At 40.3% G+C, this 23,748-nt stretch overlaps 1 protein-coding gene across 1 annotated transcript in view; it reads right to left on the bottom strand.

Moving 5' to 3' along the window:
* Positions 1-23,748, bottom strand: part of USH2A (usherin) — a 756,200-nt gene that overhangs the window by 444,187 nt on the left and 288,265 nt on the right. The window contains exons 24-29 of the mRNA XM_019516454.1: positions 23,005-23,193; positions 22,162-22,292; positions 15,907-16,180; positions 9,864-10,067; positions 9,647-9,727; positions 6,770-6,955 (exon numbers count right to left, since the gene is read on the bottom strand). Coding sequence (XP_019371999.1) covers positions 6,770-6,955; positions 9,647-9,727; positions 9,864-10,067; positions 15,907-16,180; positions 22,162-22,292; positions 23,005-23,193 — 1,065 coding nt within the window. The remainder of the gene's footprint in view (positions 1-6,769; positions 6,956-9,646; positions 9,728-9,863; positions 10,068-15,906; positions 16,181-22,161; positions 22,293-23,004; positions 23,194-23,748) is intronic.

Below are 23,748 nucleotides of genomic sequence, written 5' to 3' on the forward strand. Positions count from 1 at the left end.
CTTTCACTTTCATTAAAATAATGCCAATGAAGAGGTCTCCAGAAGCAACTACACAGCTGATTTTTAGGAATAACAGAACAGTTAATTACACTCAGATTTGGCAAGCCAAATTGGGGGTCATATGAACACTGGAGAAGATAACAGTGCTGTCATGTGTTCAGCTACAAGAGTATTTATAAAGCAAAATCTCCACCAACTTACTTCCTCCATTATTTTGCATTTGTACAGGGAGCCTAAACCTGTGGGAATGACTTCTGTTTCCACTATAATATTCAGCAAGGTAATAACTGGTTTTAGAAAGTAATAACATTGAAGTGAAGAGCAATAATTCTCAACAGCACTGCCATGGCATTCCATGAGATGCTCTTAGAAGTGCTGCAGTGCACATGTAGGTATACACTGTAATCATTTTTTTTTTGATGGAGTATGGCCAAATTCAGAAAAATCATGGAGGGGAACCTTGCATCTAAAAAGTTGAGAGCCACCTGCCTAGAGCATTACATCAACAAGAGCAAATGGGCAGAGATTCTCTCTTTCTTATTTCCCAGGCTTAGCAGGGAGGTAGCACAGACATGGCATATGACACAGGTAAGAGGCAACTGAATACTGAACAGCCACTGTAACTGCGTTCCAGCAAGTTGACCTTTAAGAGGAGGGATTTCAGATAAGACAGGAAGTAAGGACTTCCAGTACTTCAGACCTAAATGCACACTTAAGTCAGATTGTCTGATGAGCAACTATTATGTTTTTTAAACTTGGTGGTTAAACCTAGCTATACACTTGGCCTCCCTCTAACATCACTTCTAATGGCAATAATTCTGTTGGCAGAGACAGTTTTGAGCCCAGAATATTCTTTTGGAACGTACATGGCCCCTTCTCTTGAAGTAGCAAAAATGGCTCCAGAGGCAATACCAAATGAAGCCTTAAACATTTAATTGCTTTTACTACAGAATCCCCCTGCAATTCAACACAATATTGCAATATCTCTTCAATCAGAAGTTTAAATCATCAGATCATCTATCTGCCTTGAAAAACAACCTGGTGCTGATCAGTCTCAAGTTATTGTTTTTCAATGAATGAGGTACGCTACCCCCTGCATTCTTTTTCCTGATAGATCAGTTTTCCAGCATATAGAATGGAGTATAGGGGTCTTGTTACACAGTATGCTTTGAGCTGCACCAATGTTGATCATCTTAGTGCTAGCTTGGAGTTTGGAGCAGTCACACCCGGCAGCACCCACTTTCACAGCTGTGACTTGCCACTAGAGGCCTGGTAAGCAGGGAGGTCCCTTCCAGCCCTACTTCTCTGTGATTATTCTCTGCTCCCCAGGACTTGGCAGGAGAGGGCATAGGGTTCAACCGTGGTAGCCAGTCCAGGCAGGCTCAACACTGGTGAGGGAAGGTGCCTTGGGCCACCGAGCCTGGATTGTGGGGCTAGAGGCTGGGGGAAATAGAAAAGCCGAGGCTCTAGTACCTGGGCTGCTCCACTAAGCAGCCAGAGGTGTAAGGGCCCACAGAACAGGAGGGTGATGGAGGGGCCACTGCATCCTGGGATACTGGAGCACTTCACTTTGAGTGGCATATCTGTGGGGAGTGGCTACATGTTAATAGAACAGGAGTTGGGTTGTGCATATCAGAGATAATCCTGCCCTGGAGTGGCACCATGGAGTGGCATCATAGTGCCTAATTGCATGGAAACATGTTAAAGCTGCAAACTCCTCTAAACATGCCCTTCATTTTATTTCTATGCTGATAGTATTACATGTTATGAAAAAAGGGCAAAAGTCCTCCTAAGTCTGGCTGACACAGTAGGCTTAAGGCCCTCTCTACATTGAAGTGAAGGGGTTTCACTTCAACGTAGAGAGGGTCTTCAATTAACTGGTTAATTGTACAATTACCTTAAGACCAGTGACATGTGCAAAGTAGCTATCACGCCATAGAAAGCTCCAACCAAGTATAAAATTAGACTTCAAAAATGTGTACTAACTTTATAGCTAGTTGTTATCCAGCTTTAATTAGGATGAGTAACAGGGTCTCCCTTGTGGCAAGCCAGGGGGGAGAGGTGCATCATGCACAGGCACAGCTGTCAACTCTGGCTTCACATACCCCCAAGCCTGGGGTATTGTGGCAGCCATGATCCCGCAGCGCCAGGGCTACATGGGGTGCCCCCATGACTGGAAGCCAGTCTACTGAGGGGCTTCCAGCCATGGCAACTTGCCTCTTCCTACCCCCACACTGGCTCCCCCTGCACTGTCAATAAGGTATGATGGGATCTAATTTGTGGTGTACACAATCATGCTTCCTGCCATGCCACACACATGTGGATCACACGTTAGATCCCATCGTGCCTCTGCCTGCCTGTGTAGAGTGGGTCTAAGACTCATCAGTTTCTGTAGCTAGAAATACATAAGGGAGTGAGATAGCTATCATCATATCCAGCTGCCTTTGACTCTCCACCCTAAGGGACCAGGTACCTATTTTCCATTGGTTCATCCAGGTGTGTCATTCAGCATGAATTTGGAGCTATACTTGCATTTGTGCCTTTGGAGTCGTAGATAAATGTTTTAACTCAGCTAGGTCTTAACATTGTGTACTATACTGCTGATAAAATAGATCAATATTTTCAATAAAAATAGGATCCTGTAAAAGGTTAGCATCCCCCACTAGTGTTGTCAACCTCAGTAAAAGTACTGTCTACCCCATGAGAACCAAAAAACCAAAACTGATCTGGACAGGAGGGAAAACAATAAATTTAGCCTCACTATCCATGGTAAATGACATGCAAAAAACCCAACAAACAATGAATATAAATTGGTGGGAACGAATTTGATTTTAAAACTACATTTTAACAATCTGGCCAGCAACAACATTATTTCGCTCTGAAGTTTTATGTTGTTATTGTCTCTTTAAGATTACATATATTTATTTATTCATTCATTTAAACATTAAAAAAGAAAAAATTTGCAACTAAAGTGAACCTACCATGCCAGGAGCATGTGCAGTTGTGCTTCAGTGAAACCTGCACTTATGGCTAGTTGCTATCTGAGGTCACCTATGTTAACAGCTAGAAAAGTCACAGGCCCTGTGAGACTTTGTATCTCCTCCATATTAACTCACACATTAGAAGGTGGCCACCTGTCTAACACATTTCCAGCCACCTGCAGACCTGCCCAGCTGTGTAAGTTGTATTGCAATCAACCTGCTAAGGCAGCCAGAAGGAAAAACAACTGCAAGATTAGGGATTTTAAAAGGCCAAAAAAAGAAAAGACCCTGACATAGCTCGGTTATGTTCTAAGTATATGGCCTTCCAGTGGGGCAGTACACAGACACCACTCAAGTGAAATAATGGGAGGAACTGTACCTCACTATGCCATACTATGTACTGGAATACCCCTCACTCTCCCATTGAGGGGAATAGAAATCAGAAACCTACATTCCCTTCACCCCATCACGGGTGTCAAACATCTATCAGTCTAAACTACTTTATATGGAATCTGAGCCCTTCACAGTCTATAATGTATTTATCACAACACTCATATCATCTTACTCTGTTTTAACATAAGGAACATAGGTACAGGGACAGTGAATGATGTACTACTGAAGCTCATGCAAGTAGTCTGCGGCAAAGCAAGGAATTGAGCTTATGCCTGAGTCCTAAGACAGCACCCTGACCAGTTTACTATGCTTCTTTCCATACTTGGAAGACTGTAAACACTCCCTGAGCTCAGCCCCTTTACTGGAGTGTCATTTTACCTTAACTCCCCTCTGAACTACCATCAATGCCAAGTTAATCTTGGAAGGAACATTTTTGTTAAGACTTGAAAGAGTGAAATGACATTATTAGTGCATTAGGGACAGTTGTCTGAATGGTATTTTTTTTCTTTTGTAATCAGCAGTTACCTATTATAAAGGACAAAAGAAGTGAAAGTAGAATTCCTCGGCTAATAGCTTCTCATAGATGCATTTCCTAGGAACAAAGGATCTATATAGAGATCTTTATACTATGATATTTTTTTTTTAATTCCTTATGCTGTTGAACATTTCCCATGAAATACAAAGTCATTCCTATTTCCTTCTACATCCTACAGGTCATAATAATTTTTCCCTGTCCATCATGAGGTAAGTCTCTTTTATATCTGGCACACAATTAAAGTGGCATGAGGACAACAAATCAACCCATGTTATTTTTAGTGCTGGTCAAATTATTCCCTGTGCATAGATTATCTAACTTATCTAGCCCTTTTTAAGTGTTTTGAATAATTTATGAGTGCCCCTTGATTTCTGCTGATAGATTTGAGACTACTTTATACCTTGAACAAACAAATTTCTGCCAATAGTGTTATAAAATCAATAATGAATAAGCCACAATGATTATCAACCTTCCACTCATAACTAACCACAGGAGCTTAGCTTAGAAACGTTTAATATGCACACGTTGTCTCTGACAGATGTACATAACAGCAAACACACTACACAAAACATACATATGTATAAATACACAGAGCACATATTGGGCTTGAGAAAAGCAGCAGTAATATACTGCCCAAGGGTTAAGATGCTTCCTGAGATTATGCTATATTGCCCGCAGCAGAGCCAAACCAAGCTTTCAGCTTTGAGCATTATGTGTCTCATTTTTAAAAAATTGTGATGAATTATATAATTAACTTTGGGGAATGTATAAACAAATCCCATTGGTTACATTTTGGTATCATGAAAATTTAATTTTTTACCATTGCCTGCCTGCGCCATCATAGGCCATATCATGTTCTCATGACACTGCCAGCAAAGAAATAGGTTCACACAAGAAGCCACAACTTTGAAACCAAGCACAAAGAAGAAAATCTAGCAGCTCAATGAAAAGGTATATCCAAATACAGAAGGGATTCTATTGGCAAAAGGAAGAGCAATGAGCCAGCACCAACAGGTCTCAATAGGGAAGGCATTCTGAAGTCTTCAGTTATCATTATTAACAAGAAATGATTTCAAAGTTTTTCTCTACTCCAAAACCAGACCTCTCCTAAAGTCTGCTGAGCACAGCCCAGGCCCCTAAAAAACATCCTACCCAGCAGAGCACTCTCTGATAGATGAAGAGATACTACAGGTTCCAGCTGCAATTGGAAATCTGTTTCTGCCATTTGCAAAAAAACCATGCAAAACACTGAGCACTCTAGCCCAGTCCACCAAAGTACATGCTTAAATTTAAACACGTAATTAGTTTCACTAAAAACAAGATAGTTACTTGCTTACTTAAAGTGCCTGATGGGCACAATTTTCTGCACCTTACAGAATCATGTCCTAAATGAACTGGGTTAAGAAGAAAGGAGAGAAAGAAAAACATTAAGAATAGTCAAACAGCAGAGAATAACTCAGGGCCTTGTTACACACTACACTTTGAGCTGCTCAAATATTGATAGGTGTTCATGCTAGCTCACATCTGGAGCAGTCACACTTTACACCTAAAAGCCTTCTCTGACTGCCATCCACCCGCACATCTATGACTTGCCACTATAAGTCAGGTGAGCAGGACCCTAAGAGTTACAGCTCTGAGTTGCCATTGCAGGGCTAGTGAGCCAGGACAGGCTTTTAACCCTGGTCTTGGTAGGGGTTTGTGAGAGATGGTTTGGGGAGCTGAGAACATGAAGCTGGGAGGTAGAGAGTTAATGGGATGGGAGCAGGTAATGAAATGGGAAGTGGAAAGGAAATGGGGGTAGAGAAAAGGTGAGGAAATGAGGGAACACAGCCACTTAAGGATAAAATAAAAAGAAGTAAAAATGAAGAAAAAGAAAAAGCAATAAAGAGGAATTAAATAAGGAAGGTTGCATGTTTTAATAAATTGGGATTTGCAACTAGGGGGTACTGACTGTGTATCCAGGGCTAGCTGAGAGGTGGGAACAGTGAGGGAAGGCAATTTTGGGGGAGCTACTGCCCCTGTCCTGGGAAGAAAGCCACAGCTTGTGGAGACCTGATATGGCCTCCCTACTTTGTTTCTCTCCACCCTCACTAGACCCCATTCCTGGAGCCATTTGTGCCCCGTAACCTGGCTAGCTGGCATGTGCTTTGCAGGCTGTTTAGACATGATTGCACCCCTGATGGTGGGAAGGTTGCAGACTGGGGGCAGCAGGGGGAGTTGGCTTGGTGCCAGAACCACCCCTTGGGCAATATAGATCAAAGGGTGGAAAGTTTGTCCACACAGAAGAGGGTGGGAGAAGGGATACTGCATACTAGGATGCTGGAGGACTGAAATTTGGGCAGCTCATCTAAGGTGCATGGCCACACATTAATGGAAAGCAAGTTAAATAACCTGCCTTGGAGTGGTGTAACTTTAAGCCACCTAATGTGTGCTTAAACTTAGTTTCAGGTGTTAATGTGTGGACCATCCAGGGGTTAAGAGCTCTGGGAACCACCTTAAATTAATAAGTAACAGGGCTTTCAGTTGCAACAAAATGAGAAAAAATGAATGTATGTAAACTACCTTTCAGCTTTCAGGCTATAATGCAATTCTATTGCCCTTGAAGTTAATCAGTAAGTTTGTTTACACACACACACACACACACACACACACACACACACACACACAGAGTCTTACCCACACATAGTGTGTAAGTAATGGTGTACATATGTAAATACTTTATAAACAAACACTATACACCCTCCATAAGCTGTTTACACACATAGATAGATATAATACCAATATTTTTTCCAGGTTGACAGAAGGTATAATTATTATTTTTTTTTACTATATGTGCCTTAAAACTAATAGTAACATTTACCTGTGAGCCTACTAGTGTCTGCAAACTCAGCTCTGATGATGGGTACATTGGGACCATCCTCTTCATATGCTTTCAGAATGTACTTCTCAATTACACCTCTGATCCCCGCAGGTTTGTCCCAGGTCACCTCAATGCTGTAACCATTTATGCTGTGAACTCTTGAGGGAGTTGGCACATTTTGTGGGACTGTGGAAGGATAAAATAGAAAATAGAGAAAATGGCAGTTCTGAGAAGACTATTGCCCCTATTCTTCACTTTTAATGGCTGCAGTAAATCAGACTCAGCCATTAGCATAAATACAATTTATTAGAGTTGTAACTTTTCAGCATTGATTTAATATGACTGCACATCTTGAGCCATTCAGTTTAAGCTATATTTCAAAACCATCAAAACTCCATCTACATAACATTCTTACTTGTCTGGTTCAGATTTTCCCAAAACATTTAACATTTCAAGTGTGTTTAAACATCACCCATAAAGAGAAGAGGTGGATTGTTTGCACCTAACAAGTTCAGGCAATATAATAATGTAACTGAACAAAGCAAAATAATTAGCCTTGTTTTAGACAGGGGTTTTACAATTTTATCTCTTGGTTACATTGGCCACAAAATAACACAAATGTGTTCATGGTGTCTTTACATATAATTTGATATCTAAAATTCAAGCATTTCAAACTATTTGAAGTATTTGTCAATAGATTAGCAACTCCATAAAAAGCATCTGAAAGAAAACTATGCTTTCCACAGCCTTTTACAGAAGCCTTTGGTTTTGATCACTTCAGATGATAAAAAGGGAATAAAAAGAAAATGAAGATGTTTAAAAGAATTGGAAACCCACGATCATATACACATAGAGCCCCTAATAAAAAAAAATCATCCCATTTTCCCATAACCTTTAACTATTTATTAGATATTGCTATACCAAGTAAAGGTCTAGCCAGTAACAACTTCATCACAGATGACTGCACAAGGGATGCAGAGGAAAGGCCCAAGGAACACTATGGCAGGATGATGGATGATGAGTTTCCTGTAAATGCATGTGGACTCCTGAGCCCTGTTGATGAAGATCACTTCGGTTTCCCTTACATCAAATATCATCTCTTTTTTTTAACTTTATTATTTGGACTCATTAAATAAATGCAACCCTTTGTGAAGGGAGAGGAATTAGAATGCTAAGTGTAAAACTGTTCGAGTAAATACGGTTCCTGTGAAAAGTAACAATGTAATACTCCAGGAATGCTTCAGGTTACTACAGTAATATATTGATTTTATTAGTTCTGAAATGTAGCACAGGGCAAGGTAAGATACTATATAGCAGATGGTCTTCTCATAAGGGACACAACAAAACTGACTCAAAAATAATTAAATAGTGCAATTATTCTCCAACCCTTGGGAGTATGTGGCTGCTCAGTGTTGTGGTCAGATTGTAAATATAAATTTATGGTATAACTTACTGTGGTCAGATAATTAATATAAAAATATGGCTATATTTGCCGTCTTTTGGATGGCAGATAAGCTGGTGACAATAAGCGGTATAAGCAATATATTTGCAAGTCAGATATGTATTCTTGTGGACATGTTCAAAGTGGTTTTGCAATAACAAAGTTTTTCTTTTCTTTCTTTTCTTTTTTTTTAAAGAAGAAAGTCATAGTGTAATTGGGGAGATCCTAGGGGAAAAGGCTTCTTGAATAAATATCTTGCAGCCGAAGAATTCACTCCATGACTGGAATGGTATTTGGATTCAATACATAGTGACAGACGTAGATGGACAAGCTACTTCACATTGGGCACATCTACACCAGACGTTTACTGTGAAGTTAACTAATTAGCTTTGCAGTAAATGTCTCATGTCTACACATGCAGTGCTATTAGGTTGGGGGAACTAAAAAACTCCAGCAAAGGGTAGTACTTGTAAATACTAGTGCTATCCACAGCCACAGGTGCTATCCTGCTGCAAATTTTTTTACTTCACAGCAACATGTGTAAGCTGCCAGGGCTGGCTGGGACATGAAGGTGCTTCAGTGTGGGAGCTGCCTGCCAGCTAGTCCTGCACTGGAGCTCCCTCATACCCCAGCCAGCCCCTCTGCAGCACATTGAGTCAGGTTAGAGCAGCCCCAGGCTGGCAGGCTGCCCCTACAGGCCTCCTGCCAGCCACGGCTGCTCCAACCCGGCTCACCTGCTGCAGTCCCGGGTGCATATTCAAACAGTGTGCCCAGGAGAAATAAATTCATTGTGATATACACTGGAGTTTATTGCTTTGACTTAATTGCACATGTAAATGTCCACACTGTGAAGTATCTTTAGAAAGTCACTTGCACAGCAAGGTATAAAAAAACACAGAACATAGAAGATAAGGTACTCCAAACTGTCTTTGCAAAACAGTAAAAAGTTAATTTTCTGGATGGACAAATATGTGTGAAGATAAATATGCAACCACATACTACATTCCTGCTTGGTAACACTTTTCATGAATTGTCTAGCCTTTCATTTTAACTATTATTAGATGCCTCATTTCTAGCAGACTTGTGAAATTTGACTGGAAGTTTCAGTCTGCATATATCAGCATAGATTGGTTATGTAGCTGATATGCATATATGTGCATGCAATACAACCCTTTCAAATTACTTGCCCTCATACAGTTGTACATAATCTAAAAATACCACCTGGAAATAGATTGAGAAAAAGTGACTACTTGCTCATTTTATAGCTATAACATAATACTGATATGGTATTCATCCAAAACAACAAGAATTTTTGGTTCCCATTAAAAATATTGCACAATTCATATTCTTCAATCAGAATTCTTATGGTGGGATTTTCTCTGGCCTAACATAAGATAATGAAAAATAGAAATATACAAATCTAAAAACCATGTTACCTGATTCTCTTGTACGACCACGACTCCAAGCACTAGACACTGATCCAACCTCATTTGAGGCAACCACTCTGTATAGGTATTCTTCAAGGGTGTGACGGGTAGAGGGGGAGCAAGCAAGTGTGAGAGAGAGAGAGAGAGAGACAGACTGAACATGAGAACACATTAATGCAGAATGAAATAAAAATGTACTATTTCATTTAAGGAACCAACGAGTTACCCGTAAATGGTTGTAGACCACTCTCATAAACACTCTGCTCTTTTCCTCGGTACACTAGGATGGAGTCATTTCCCTTGCAGTTAACAACACTGTCAGTTGATAGGCATCCATCCAGATTGACTCTGACAGCACTGCTGGACACAGATGCCAAGTTAACGACAGCACCTCGTGTAAATTTAACATCCTTCATGCAACCACCGAAACCTAGCAAATAGTAAGGGATTAGTATCACATAAAGGGCTTCAGTCATTAATTAAGAATCATTTTTGTTTCTTGCAATGCCACATTTTTTGTGATAAGAAGAATTCGGTGTAAATATTAACTTTCAATTTATGTTGGAGAAATGATTTCCCCCCCTTCTTTTTACATGCTAAAATGGACAGGACTCCCTAATGTTTCATTGTTTAATTCCAATTGTAGTGATTACTTGATTCCTACCTGGATTATTAAGCATTCCATCATGCAGGAAAAAAACTTTTGTTTTGTCTCATATGTCCCTATGTTCAAAACCATTTTGATAAAATAAGTGCCTAAAATTTATGTTGAGATTGGGGGTCCAGCCCCCTGCAATTCCCTGCTCATTTTTACTTTCTCAATGCACCCACAATTCCTTGAGTTACAGAAGGTTTAGGGATAGCAAATGTACTAAAGAATCTAGAAAGCAAAAGCATAACAGATATTATTTTAACTGGAATATACATTATACTGTATTTGAAAACATATTATAGAACTATAACATCAGGATTTTAAGTGGCTTGAATATTAGAAATATTTCTCATTACCTACATTATTAAAGTTGATATTCACAGAAAAGGCATTATGGGAGCCATACAATTTGCTGTGATTTAATATACAAAGAAAATGCACCTCAGCAATGCGAAATAGTATTGTAATCTGCATATGATACAATGATGAGTGATTATATTATAGTAAAGACTATAGACCCAGATCCACAAAAGAACCTATTCTGCCTGTGTCCCAGAAAACTATCCACAAATTCTTTACCCAACCTGAAAATCCATAGGCACTCACATTTTTACCAGTAAAGTTTACATGGAGGCTAGATCCTATCCTACATATTAGGCATGTAAGTGGATTTATTCTACCTGCCCCAAGTTGCTGAAAAAACATTTAAATTAAAAGGAGTATAGGTACTTCTCCTAATTGTCGATTTTAGTGATGAACAGGAAGAGAAAGAAGAAGGAGGAGAAGAAGGAGAAATAGAAGCAGCAGCAGCAGCAGCAGCAGCAGCTTATATCACCATACTCATACGTTGGAAGCATGGGGACCAGAAAACCAGCAACAGGTACAATGGTCAATATCAAAAAGACCTTGGACACCCAAAGGAAGGCTGTAGGGGCATTCATGAGTGATGTGATCAGCTGCCTGAGTTTGAGCACCACAGCTGCAACCAATGTTGTTGGAGAGGCCTGAAGGGTGCATGCTCGATTTAGACCATCCAGCTCCTGTTCTGAGATGGTTAAGAACAGTCCAGGTCCTGAGAGGCAGCTTCCAGCCGTAAGGGTGGAAGCTGATGTTGGGGATGAAGTTCTTTAGCTGTAGTTCTTGTACAGCATGTTGGCTGCTCCAGTGGTGTGAGGTCCATGCTATAGGTGACATGCCATCTGCAGATTTAGTGAGCTTATTGGCCTGAGTGGGGAATGGGTTCTGAGACTTCAGGTGGTAGTTTGTTTTCTGGCTTGCAGCTACTAGGCTGGAGTGCAAAGAAAGGTTTGAATCTTGGGCTTTGAGGCCTAGAGCCAGGGTAAAAGCATGTATTCTGGATGTAGGAGGTGAGAAGCAAGGGATGCCTGAGAGTAAGCAGTCAATTGGATTTGGCATAAGGCATCCAGTAATGGTCCTCATGATGCTGTTGAAGCTGGAATCCAGTAACTTAGTATGCATGTTCCAGCCACATACTGGTACACAGTACTGAGAAGGAGCATTCACAAGTGGCAAAATGGAGGTGCAAAGTATTTGGAAACTTGCACCCCAGGTAGTTCCAGCAAGGTGACAGATAAGAGCTCCTCTGCTATTAATCTTACCCTGGACCCCTTCAAGATGCTGGCAGTAGGTAAGGGTCCAGTCCAACTTGACTCCTAGATACATGATGATGTGACTATATTCAAGCGTCCAGACTCCAATCTTGACTTTTACTTCTTTCTTTGCTTGGTTATTTAGGTGGAAGGCTGTTGGACTGTTTTAACAAGGCTGAGCCAAAGACAACATTTATGGAAGTAATTGGCAAGGGTGTTCATGTCTGATGTCAAAGTGAATTAAATGGCTTCCCATTGGTTGCTTGATTTGGTAAGAGCCAGGTTATTGGTACAGCCATACTTCCTGGACTGGGTATCAGGTAGGTCAACAATGTACACATTGAAAAGCAATGGAGAAAAGTACTGAGCCTTTCAGGACACCATTCTTGAGACTTCTAGGGTGGCTTTCCTGTCCATCAATGGTCTTTAGAGTGAAACTGCCATTCTGAAGCATTCTGCAAATTCTGCAAATTGCCTGTCAGGAATAACAGGGAGAGTGGCGGGGTGGGGGTGGAGCACTGCCACCCATCATCCCATGCCACCATCGCCTCCCAGAAGCAAGGGGGAGGAAGGGGGCAGAAGCTTGCCCTGCCATCCCCTCCATCCCCCTCTGCCAACACCCCATGCCACTGCTGCCTTCATTATTATATAAGAATAATATAAGAATAATAATAAGCCCTTTATTATATAGGAATTCTGTTCTTTTATTGTAAACCACCCTGTGCCTCTGTTGGGAAGGGTGGCATATAAATAGAATAAATAAGTGCATACATACATAACTACCTTTAAAATAATCCAGTTGCAAGAGCACTCATCTAGGAAGCAGAAGACTGCAATTCAGTGCTCTCTTCAACTGCAGGGGTTCCAAATAATTGCTCTTACCTCTCTAGAGCATACCCTAATCACAAAGTTATAAGGCTAGGCTCGGAGCGGGCAAAATAGTGGATCCAGCTGGCAGACGGACTCCATTTCTCAGCAGCCCGTGCCTGCATGGCTGGGGCTGGTCTCCGTGGAGCCCCCAGCTGCAGCTGCACTGTGACAGCAAGGCTGGGGTTGCCATGGAGACCAGCCGTAGCCATACTGCCAGGCTGCATGGCAGGGCAGGGTAGGGGACTGTTCTAGAGCCGCTGGGAGCAGCTTGGCAGCGGGGACAGCTTGGTTGGGGCCAGGGCAAAGCTGCAATCTGCATGCTTTAGGCAGGGATGAGCAGGCAGCAGATTGTGGCTCTGCCCTGGCTCAGACGATGCTGTCACTATTGCAAGGACCCAGGGCAGAGTCACGATGCACTGCCTGCGCACCCCTGTCCAGAGCATGCAGGCTGCAGATTGTGGCTCTGCCCTGGCCCTGACCAAGCTGCTACTATTACAAGATCCCAGTGGCTCCAGAGCAGTCCCTTGCCCTGCCCTGCCCTGCCATATGCCCTGCCAGTGAGGCTGGGGCCAGTCTTCATTGCAACCCAAGCCGTATGCTATTACAGCGCAGCTGTGACTGAGGTCTCCATGGAAACCAGCCCCAGCCATGCAGGCAGGGGCTGCTGAGAAATAGTGTCCACTACTGGGTGAATCTGGCCCATGGGCCAGACTCTGCCTGCCCCTGGACTAGGCTGATATGGGGTCTTTCTCCCCCAACCCTCCCATTGAAGCTATGCCATGTGCAAGAATGAATACAAGATTCGTGGTTGACAGATTCATGAGGGCAATAACTTTAGAGAGAGCAGTCCTAGGTTCTGGCTACCATTTATGCAAAACCTCCAAAACTTACATCTCCCACCATATACCCCCTACCCACTCCTGCTTTATGAAAATACATAATTTTCCTATACCTAAGATGTATGCCTAACACACTGTGTAGTTATGCTCCTTTCTAGTCTTATTTCCTTTCTGCTTAATGCTGCTCAACACAATCATCATTTTATTGGCTCACACTGAAAAAAATTAAAAGGCTTCATCTGAGAACTGAATAAGGTTAGATATAAGTTTACAATATGCATTTAAGTTAAAAAATTTAAATGTGGGTGCCAAAAGTTGCTCATATATATACATCTAGAAACCTAAGGAAATGGCTTTATTACTGAGCATCTGCGATTCCCAGCTGAGGTTAGTGAGAGCTTTAACATATATACTTTAGACACCGACTTTTGGCCCTAGAATTCATAGATCCCTGTCCTGAAGGCAGTGTGTGTGTATCAACTCTGGAGCTGTGCCATCTAGTGCAGCTGGTAACATGCACTATTAACAGGATACGAAGAATATTTTGGTTTGGTTTGTCCCCACCTTTCCTGCCCGCCCCCCCAAAATATGAACAATCTAAGAATTGCAGTGCTTTTGATTGATTTTAAGCCTCCTACAGCTGTGAATGTAAAAACTAATCAGATTTATTTGACTACCTATATTCAATATCAACACATGTATTGAAACCATCTGTAAAGTTCAAGTGCTAAATACCAACACTGAAAACTTCATTATTAATCTACTAATTGTCATTTGTTTACCAATATCCAAAAGGAAACTGTGAACAGCAAGAGCTTCATAACAGGACTCATAAACCAAAAGGAGGCCAAATATCACAGGGTCAAGTTTATGACCATACTGCAGACATTTTGCATTTAGCTGATCTTTGGCTGGGGACCATGAACAGCAGGATATAAAATATAACAACTCTGTGCTGTTCTGTTTACAATAGCAATTATTTCTGTTCCAGAATTGGAGGAATTCAAAAGTTGGTTAAACACACCCTTGTCTCCACTCTTCATGGCCCTGTGCCAATCACAGCTGGTCAACCCAGAACATCTGACATTCAGAATGTTGCATTCAATGAAAACTCTGCTTTCTTCAGCCTTGCTGGGAAAGGATTAATCAGCTCGCAGCAGTCACTACATGTAACAGCATCCTGCTCTATGATAGCATGCCAGTGATTTAATGCATCTGTCTTGCATTTCATTGGCTGAGCATATTGTCACTCCAGATCCTGGAGGGGACTTTTGTCAGTGGAGTCTTGTGAAAAATCAGTCTAAGCTGGTTCTCTCCTAAAGGCATTTCTTACACTTCTGCATGTACATCCTACAAGTAAATGTTTATTACTTCTCTGATTCAGCTCTTTTGATTTTAACTGCTTAAGCTGATATCACTAGAGTTGGGGAATTTTAACGATCTAAAGAAATGGGAGTGGTCTTCTACAAATCGTATACCATGTTTTTCTAATACCTATAATATTTAAATTAAAAGTTTATTTTCATATAAGATAAAGATCAAATCTACATTTAGTTCCTACATGGGTGGAACATTTTTCCTACCCAGAATATTGTGTGATAGATAGTATGGTTTTCTGGATAACACAAGAGTTGGGGTGGAAGAGAAATTATATATAGCTCCTTCCTCTTTAAGTGTCCAGCTTACAAAAAGGGTACAGACAGGCCAATCTCAATCAAATCTAATACTGCTCACTAGGAGCAAATGATATGCCAATCAAGAGGCTGTCATCTCAGACAGACCAGATTAGACAAAATCTAAGATCCTTGGCACATATTCACTTAATGGCATGATGGGATTTGTTCCCTGATCCCAAAATTTGTGCCTCCTGCCATGCCAGACATTCATACCAGGACATAAAATTTTGGGACTGGAGATCAGGTCCCAGTTGTGCTATAACTGCATGGTGGGAAACCTTAAAAAAGAAAAACCAAGACCACAAATAATGATTTAAAGCATCAATCTTATTCTTCCCACAAGAGCACGTTCTGTCCAGTCTGGAGTCTGACACCACCTACCTGAGACAGCTGCAAATTTTATTCGAAAGAATCTCAACCTAGTAATAGCTTGTCATTGTTTGTAGTTTTGCACCACAGGCAGATAAGTTCCTGGGTCAAAAGAATGTTAAATTAAACTTTAAAAGGGGGAAGTTTAAGACGGTCTCACTGCATATCTGTTTGACTCAGAGTGAAGGCACCCATTTATGGAAAAAATGGTACCAGTTCTTAGCACACAGAAGTTTTCTTTGAAGTTACTTACCTTGCTGCAGCCCCAGATCTTTATAGGAATCCTCTAATTCAGATGGAATTCCTCCTATGTAGACTGGAGAATTCACTTCCAGCTGCTGAGCATGGGGCTCCAACACTTGCTCTTTCAAGTGATTCATGTTTGCTGAAACTACTGAGCCTTCCTTTTTAACAATTACTTTCTTCCACTTTCCATCACAGTAAGACAGCCCTAGCCAGAGATTCACTTGTGTAACGACAACACCAGTTTTTAGCAAGAAGCTCAATATTCCACTCTTCAGCTCAGTCTGTATTTTAAAATAAAAAGGAAAGATTTAAACAAGAACTGCAGACAGAGAAGAGAAAAAGGTCAACATGTCTCAGATGTTTAAAGAAATTCAGTTGAATGAAGGGTACATAAACATTTTTTCCTTCAGGTAGTTGGACTGCACACTAGTTAGCAGAGGATATAGCAACTCTAGTAAATAAATTCATATCTTCTAATGACACAATATGATGTGTATCAAGGTATTTCTTGGGGTTTTTTTCCCTCTCAACCTATCCAGGACTTCAGCATCAACACTAGTATAACCAAATAAAGAGGAAAAAAGACAAGTTAAACTATTACAGTTTCTGTTTGACTTTTTTTTTGAAAATGAGAAAACACCATTTCTTCTATCCATTTAATTTTTTGGAAGAATGTGACAAGACAATGAGGAAATGAAGTGTCAGAGCTGATTAAGTTCCCTTTAATTGGCTGGCGAACTCAATTTCAAATTTCTACATTATATATTGATTCCATATTTCATCCTTATTGTTGTAAATCCAAGTAAGATAATTGTTTCTGTATGTGCTGTTTGAGATTAACGCGTCAATTTTCTAATAGGAATACATTTTTCCTAAATTTTCATTGTGGAAGTAAAGTTTCCATATGCTTTGCAGACAAATTCTTTATCCTAATTGGCAGGGACATACTGACTAGTATTTTTCAGATTCCAAACTGGTTAGTACAGAATACTGGAAATTTTAAATAAGGAAGTTGGGGGAAAAAATTGGATAAGCTCACAGAAAAGACATTTCAGTTTCCATGCCAAAATCTTATTAAGTGAAATAAGAATGATAAATTAAGTATACATTTTTAGCATCTTTATTGACAAGCTGACATTATACTTTTTCAGACACTGAGAATGCCAATGATACCACATTACAATATTTATATTTGGATTGTATTTTAGTAATAGTAGCCCCAGACATATAGGGGACTGCTACCTTTGTTCTTCAAGATGTTGTCATCAGTGTGGATCCCACCAGAGGCTACACATTCACCAAAAAGTCTTACTTTGTGGGGGAAGGGGGTTATAGCTAGGCCTTTGGGTCCAGAGATTTTCCTCAGTCCTCTCACAATAGAAAGTCTTTGGTAGCTATGAACTCTAAAATGTAGGGTGAAAATCAGATCAATGGATTCACAGTAACAACAGCAGCTTGAAAAACCTTAACTCTGGTAGGATAAGTCACCATTCTTATTTTGTGCATGCATCTATGTGAATCAAGCTCTAGGTGACTGGCAAGCAACATCCTCTAAGGATAGTGAAGATAAAGAGTTTCAGCAACATCAGCTGAATATCAGTGGTCTCCCAAATCTGACATCTGTCCTAACATCCAAGTCCAGCATACAGTGCTTGACAAAGGTCAGTGGATTACTCCATGCTGCCACTATATATTCTTGGAGCAGGAATGCTGTTTGTGCTCTAGCACAGAGATATCCATGTCAATATGTTTTGTGAAGAGATGGTCTGTCTTGTAGAATGCCCACCAGTGACTAGACATAAACAGGAAGGCAGTCTGAACTGTTTAGTCCTCCCAAAGGAGTAGAACAAAGTCCTGGGTATATCAAATATGTGCAATTTCTGTTCTCCTGTTACTGTGAGTGGCCCTGGGAAGAAAACAGGCAGTTTGATCGGTTTAGATAAAATTCCGTTCACTTAGAAATGAATTTCAGATGCAGCCTTTGTACTGCTTCACCTGTATAAAGCATTTTATGTGAGCTTCGTCATAATTGCCTGAAGCTCACTCACTTTTCTACCCAATGTAATGGCCTTGAGTGACATCATCTTCAGAATGAGACAGTGTTTAAAGCATTCTGAAGAATTTCAAAGGGGTGGAGATGGGGGGGTCCTCAGCCAAGAGTGGGTTCTTTGCTGGTGGACAATGGGGCATGAAGACATGTCATATACACAGTTGTCCTGGTAGATGTCAAGCTGAGATTCCTGCAAGGTAGACCTTAATAAAGATGAAGGAGAAGCTTCCCTGCTTTGAGTGCAACAAGTAGTCAAGAGACCCTCCCTGTGCCTGAAGAAGTGTGTTTGTTCCTGAAAGCTTGGAAAGAACATTTTTTCCAATTATTTAGTTAGCCTAACAAAAGATCTCACATCTACCCAAAGAACCTTGTCTACCTATGTCCTTAGACAAACCCAGCTACAACCAACAACCCTGCAAGTCAGAGGTTCCCAACCACCTGGTGACAGTCAGGTACTGGGATGTGAAGGATTGACTGCCCGGTTGTGGAGTGAGCCCCCTGCCTGGACCCTCATCTGTCCGCCCGGGGAAACAGCTTCCACTGCCAGTAGTCACGTACAGGGGTAAAGCTGGGTGGCCAGGCAGCCCTGGGAGGAAGGCAGTTGGCTCTGTGCGCCCCACCCCACTCATGTGCAGGTCTGCAGTATAAAAAAGGTTGGGAACCACTGCTATAAGCAGCCAAGAATTTTTTATATCAAAGCCTAGATAAATATTGGGTTGCCTGTATTAAGAATTCAATTTAGAGAAAACACTTTCGTAATAGATGTTTTCCTGCTATACATCAGGATTTTAAAAGGATATCATGGTATTCATGTAGTCAACCATCATACTATCAGATGAAGTGACATTCACCCTGAATAAAGTATATGACTATGGTGTACAGAGATCTGATCCAAGTACATATAATAGGAGTTGGATCAGAGACTGAATCAATATCTGTGGGTAGACCTGCCATTCAACAACAGTCTTGTCTAATATAGATACCCAAAAAACACAGTCATCCTTATCTTTTTTCATTTTGTAATCAACCTGGAAATAGAGGGTTCAATAAGAATTAATATCAATATAGAAAGAAAACAGCTGTAACAATCCTGAGCCCTTGCCCTGTCTGGAACAAAAGATTTGGTGTTGACTTCGGAGATGAACAGGTCTGTTATAAAGCTTCCCAAAGCAAGAAGATCAGTTCTGTGATGGACTTCCAGAGTGATCACTTCTGGGTTGCTGATAACTTCTGAAAAGTGAAAATTTATTGGAGATATTCCACTTTGGATACATTGGGCATGTCCCAATGAGTGTGCACATGCAGGAGCACACATTTTTTCTCCTGGTAGCAAAAAATCCCACCATGCTGCTAATTAGCAGTGCAGCAAATGGGTGTGCATGCACTGTGTCTGGTTTGCAGCACCTCAGACAGGTTTAAGATGCCACAAATCATGCATGCATGCTCATCCGGACACAGTGGCCATCATGCCCAGAGCTCAGTGGCTTTCAGACAAAGAAGAGATAAGCATGCAGTTCCTTGCTTACGTTAAAATGCATTGTATTCCCCAAAGAGGTCAATGTGACCTATGTGGCATACACTAGTGGTAATGGTTTGATTCAAACTGACTGACCCAGTTCTACTCCCCAGCCATTTGGCATGGAGCCCTTACTCTCAAATTTCTCTACTTGAATTCCAAAGACAAAGGAAGAGGAATCTCAACACCAGGGAGAAGAAATCCATTGCCAATAAGATACAGTGGCACATATCCATTTTAAGAGTTCCCTCTTCAGTACTGAAAATGCATTGGGAGAAGATACTGATTTTGCCAAGTCAAAGTCATACAAAGCCTGCATAGAGCCCATAGCACTCTTTTTCTCCTGCATCCATATTAAAATTCTCTCCTGAGAGAAGAAACATGAATTTTCACTCACCATCTCATAACCCCTGTTTTATGTTCGTGCCATTTTGACTCTTCCAAGAGAAAAAAGGAGAAGAGAATATATGTACAGTAGTCATACATCTGCCACATATCATTCTTCAATGAGACTTCAATATTACCTCTTTTTAATGATTGTATTGTTCCACCTATTAGGGTTTGTTTAGAAAGAAAGATGCAGCTGCTTGTAGTAAATAACATATTATAATAAATGGTAATACACAGTGACAGGGGCTACATTTAAAAGAAAAAGGGCCAGGTTTGCAAAGTGTGAAGTAATGATTCAAAGAATACCAAAAGAATGAGTCTGCAAAATGGTACCAAAGCAAATTGCTCCAACTTCTCAGCCTTTTCACCAATGGAAGCTTATCTTGAATCAACATCCTGACAAAGGCACAACAGCGCATACACAGCATGCTATGCACTTAATTTCTACTCTCTAAAATCTTCTTTTTTTGTGAAAGTAAATATTCAGAGAAACCTCCTGTCATCCTCATTATGTGCATGAACAGCAAGGACCTGGAAAATGCATTTCTCTATGTAACCCTCCACAGCCTTAGGAATATAATGTTATTGAGGTCAGAATGAGGTTAGATGGAAATGTTTGATTGGAGCCAGGAAGGATGCTAAAAAAGTATTTAATCATACTTTTTGTGTGCATTAATAACCACCTGACTATTTATACCTAACCTGACTAAAACTAAAAATCAAGATTAAAGTGAAAAATTATTTGGTTAGCTTACTTTTTACATTTTGTTTAGCTTGTTTTTGTACTGTTTCCCCTCTGTAGTCAGAAGGTCATTTTTCTCCTCTTTTTACAAGTCTTCCACACAACCAGGGAAGATTTTTTTTTTAAACAGGAAAATATGGCTGTAACCCATAAAAATGATCAGAACCAATCATAGTATCCCAAAATTGCTTGTAATTCCAATGTTAGAAATAACTACATTCCAGTTTACTTGTCAGTCAGAAATTACAACTATCTTAGAATCAATACATCATGGTTTTGTTACTATTTTCTGGTGTATGACATGAGTTTAAACAATTAAAGATGGAAGTAGAAAATTGTTAAATATATATAGAGGAGTTAAAAGCTCAGACTAAATATAATAACTGCCTTATAATGCTAGACAGAGTAAACATTAAGGACAACAAAATAATATTTTCTTTGATACAAGAAAACATACTTCTCAGTCAAGCACACCTCTATGGCCCCAAACCTTACATACTTGTCATTATGCATAGTGTACTCATGCAAGCTGTACCATTGACCCCATTATTTTACCCATATATAAGCATTTGCAGGACTGGGTCTTAGTTTGTACAGCTTTTAATGCGGTGAGGCCATGCTCCTGAACCCTAGCAAGTATTGCAATAGTAAATATTGGGTTGGTGCAACAGAATAAAATTAGTCTGATTTCCAGCACTGAAATGTAATGCATTTTCAGCATTGTGTCTATTTAAAGCAGGGGTTGGGAAGAAAGCAGACAGATGCAGAGGAACACACAGATTGGGCAAAGCCATCTGTTCTGGATGTAAGTCATGCAAAAGGTAGGATCACAATTAAAGCTGAATGTGAGCAGGGATGGATTATGATCACAGAAGAAATTCTGAAAGATTAACAACATGTTGGCCCGAGAAGTTAATAAAAAATGGATACATAAGGAAAAATATACACAGTAGAATCCAGATTTTTCGTATTAGGAGGATTCAGTTTGCCAAATTAAAAAAAACAAACCACTGCAGATTTACCTCAAAAGGCACAGCTTTTGTCTGATCAGGTGAAGCACGGATTTCAAAAGCAGAGCCCTTTGACATAAAGCCTTCAGTAAACAGGTGGTACATCTCCATAGTCCTGCACAGGTGTTTGCTGAGGTGGTATATACACCAGGATACACTGCAAAGCCTTGTCTTTGAAGAGGGGTCAAGAACCTGCCCATGAGAAGAATCAAGGCTCTACGGTATTCATGTTATGTATGTCAGAATGGTTCAGTACAAAAAGTGTCAGTCATGTTGATGCTTTCCCTCATTTAAAACTATATGTATGTAATATACCTTTACTTTCACTTCTTGGTCCTGAAATCATATACTTGGTGGGGTCTTTTGTCTCTACATTTTAAAGTGTTGTATTGACAGGATTTGGAAAAGAGAAAAATAATAACATATTGTTTGAAAACACAAACACACACATGCACAAGGGCCTTTGGATAATGATACTGATTTTAGAAGGAGCATCTCATAAAATATACCAATTGCTGTAACAATTATTTGTAAAAATTGATGTCTAAACATACAGCAAGGTAATCTGGTCCTTCTGTGTTGTAAACAAACAGAAGTAATCCATTCATTCGGTCTGTTTTAAACTGAAATGAGATCTCGAAATCCAGTCCACCATGAAAAATATCTGATTGGAGTTCCAGGAACCCTTGAAAGACAAAAAGTAATCATTTTTTTTCCATTTAAACAAGCAAAATCAGATACTCAAAAGCAAAGAAAGTTACTAAATGGTACATTCATTTGTGAAATTCAGTTAGAAGCAGCTGAGTTGATGTCCAAGGACATTGTCACTCAGCCTTGTAAGGCCACTTCTTCAGGTGGACCAAAAACCCAAGAAGGAAGCAAAGTGTGGCATGCTTCACTGCTATGATACAGCTTGATATTTTGTGTTGAATAGCAGAATGTGAGCCTTCCCCCTTTTTCAGGTGCAACTGGCACCTGCAAAATAATCCCCAGAAGTAAAGATATGAGCTGCTAAAACAATTTCACTTTTTACTGATTACAATTCATTTTCTGGGCACAAATTCCCCTTGTGAAAACAGATGTCAATTTTTAGTCCAGCTGAAAATAATTTTGCAGTGATGTAACTAGGATGGGGTGACCATGGTAGCAGCCCCAGACACGAACTGGGAGGAAGTGAGGGCGGAGAACACAGGACAGAAAAATATCAACTGCCTCTGCAAAATCATTGCTGCTCCCATGCATCTAGCTGTCCTGGGCACCCAAATGCTTTGTTACACCTCTGTAATTTTATACTTATCAACAGGGTCCTTAAAAAAAGTAGAACAACTGAAATATAGAGGATGTGGAAATTTCTGTTTGGGAGTATATTTCATTCCTTATGTAATATTGCATTCTACCTTTCCCAAGAAAATGTGCTCCTTCCATGAGGACAGTGGGGCAGCCTTCCCATGTCGGATAAACATTGTTTTGCTCTTCAGCATCCTGCCAATTTAAAGGTTCCCAGCTTTCATATGGATTGTGTGTTTTTTTCAAAAATATGTCACTCAGACACCCCACAAAACCTTTCTGGATAATTATCTTGGTTCCTGCAAAAAAAAAAAAAGTCATTTATAAAACAAGCCATACCAAATGAAATAGAGATAGTAATGAATATATAATAAGTTATGAAATAGTAAATATTTTACCTACCCACCCACACCAGTATATTGGTCTCTCAGAGTACACGTAAATACAGACAGAGTAATGTAGATGATAAACAAGTACTGTGCTACATTTGTGTGCAGGTAGGTACCCATAATAGTATTGCGGCAGCAGCCCACAAATCCCTGGTTTCCATCAAGATGAATTAGTTAATGTTGAACGCCATTGCTGATTTAGGTAGGATACTTTTAGTACCCAAGCTAGCTCATTTAAAGCTATTATGAGGTATGCACCATTTTTTTCAGAGGTCTGTTCCCTGAGCAAACCCAGACTCCAGTGCCTGGCCCAGGCATTAAGGGCAGCCTAGAAGAATGGAGCAGCAGCTGAGGGTATCATAGACTGTAGTGCTTACAAGAGACTCCTCATGAAATCAGGTCTGTTAAAAGGTTTTACCTTTAAAAATACCAAAGAAGAAAGGGATGCAGTTACTGAAGGGGTAA

Source organism: Gavialis gangeticus, unplaced genomic scaffold (genome assembly GCF_001723915.1).
Source record: "Gavialis gangeticus isolate Ggan-Ray unplaced genomic scaffold, GavGan_comp1, whole genome shotgun sequence".
Lineage (NCBI taxonomy): Eukaryota > Metazoa > Chordata > Crocodylia > Gavialidae > Gavialis > Gavialis gangeticus.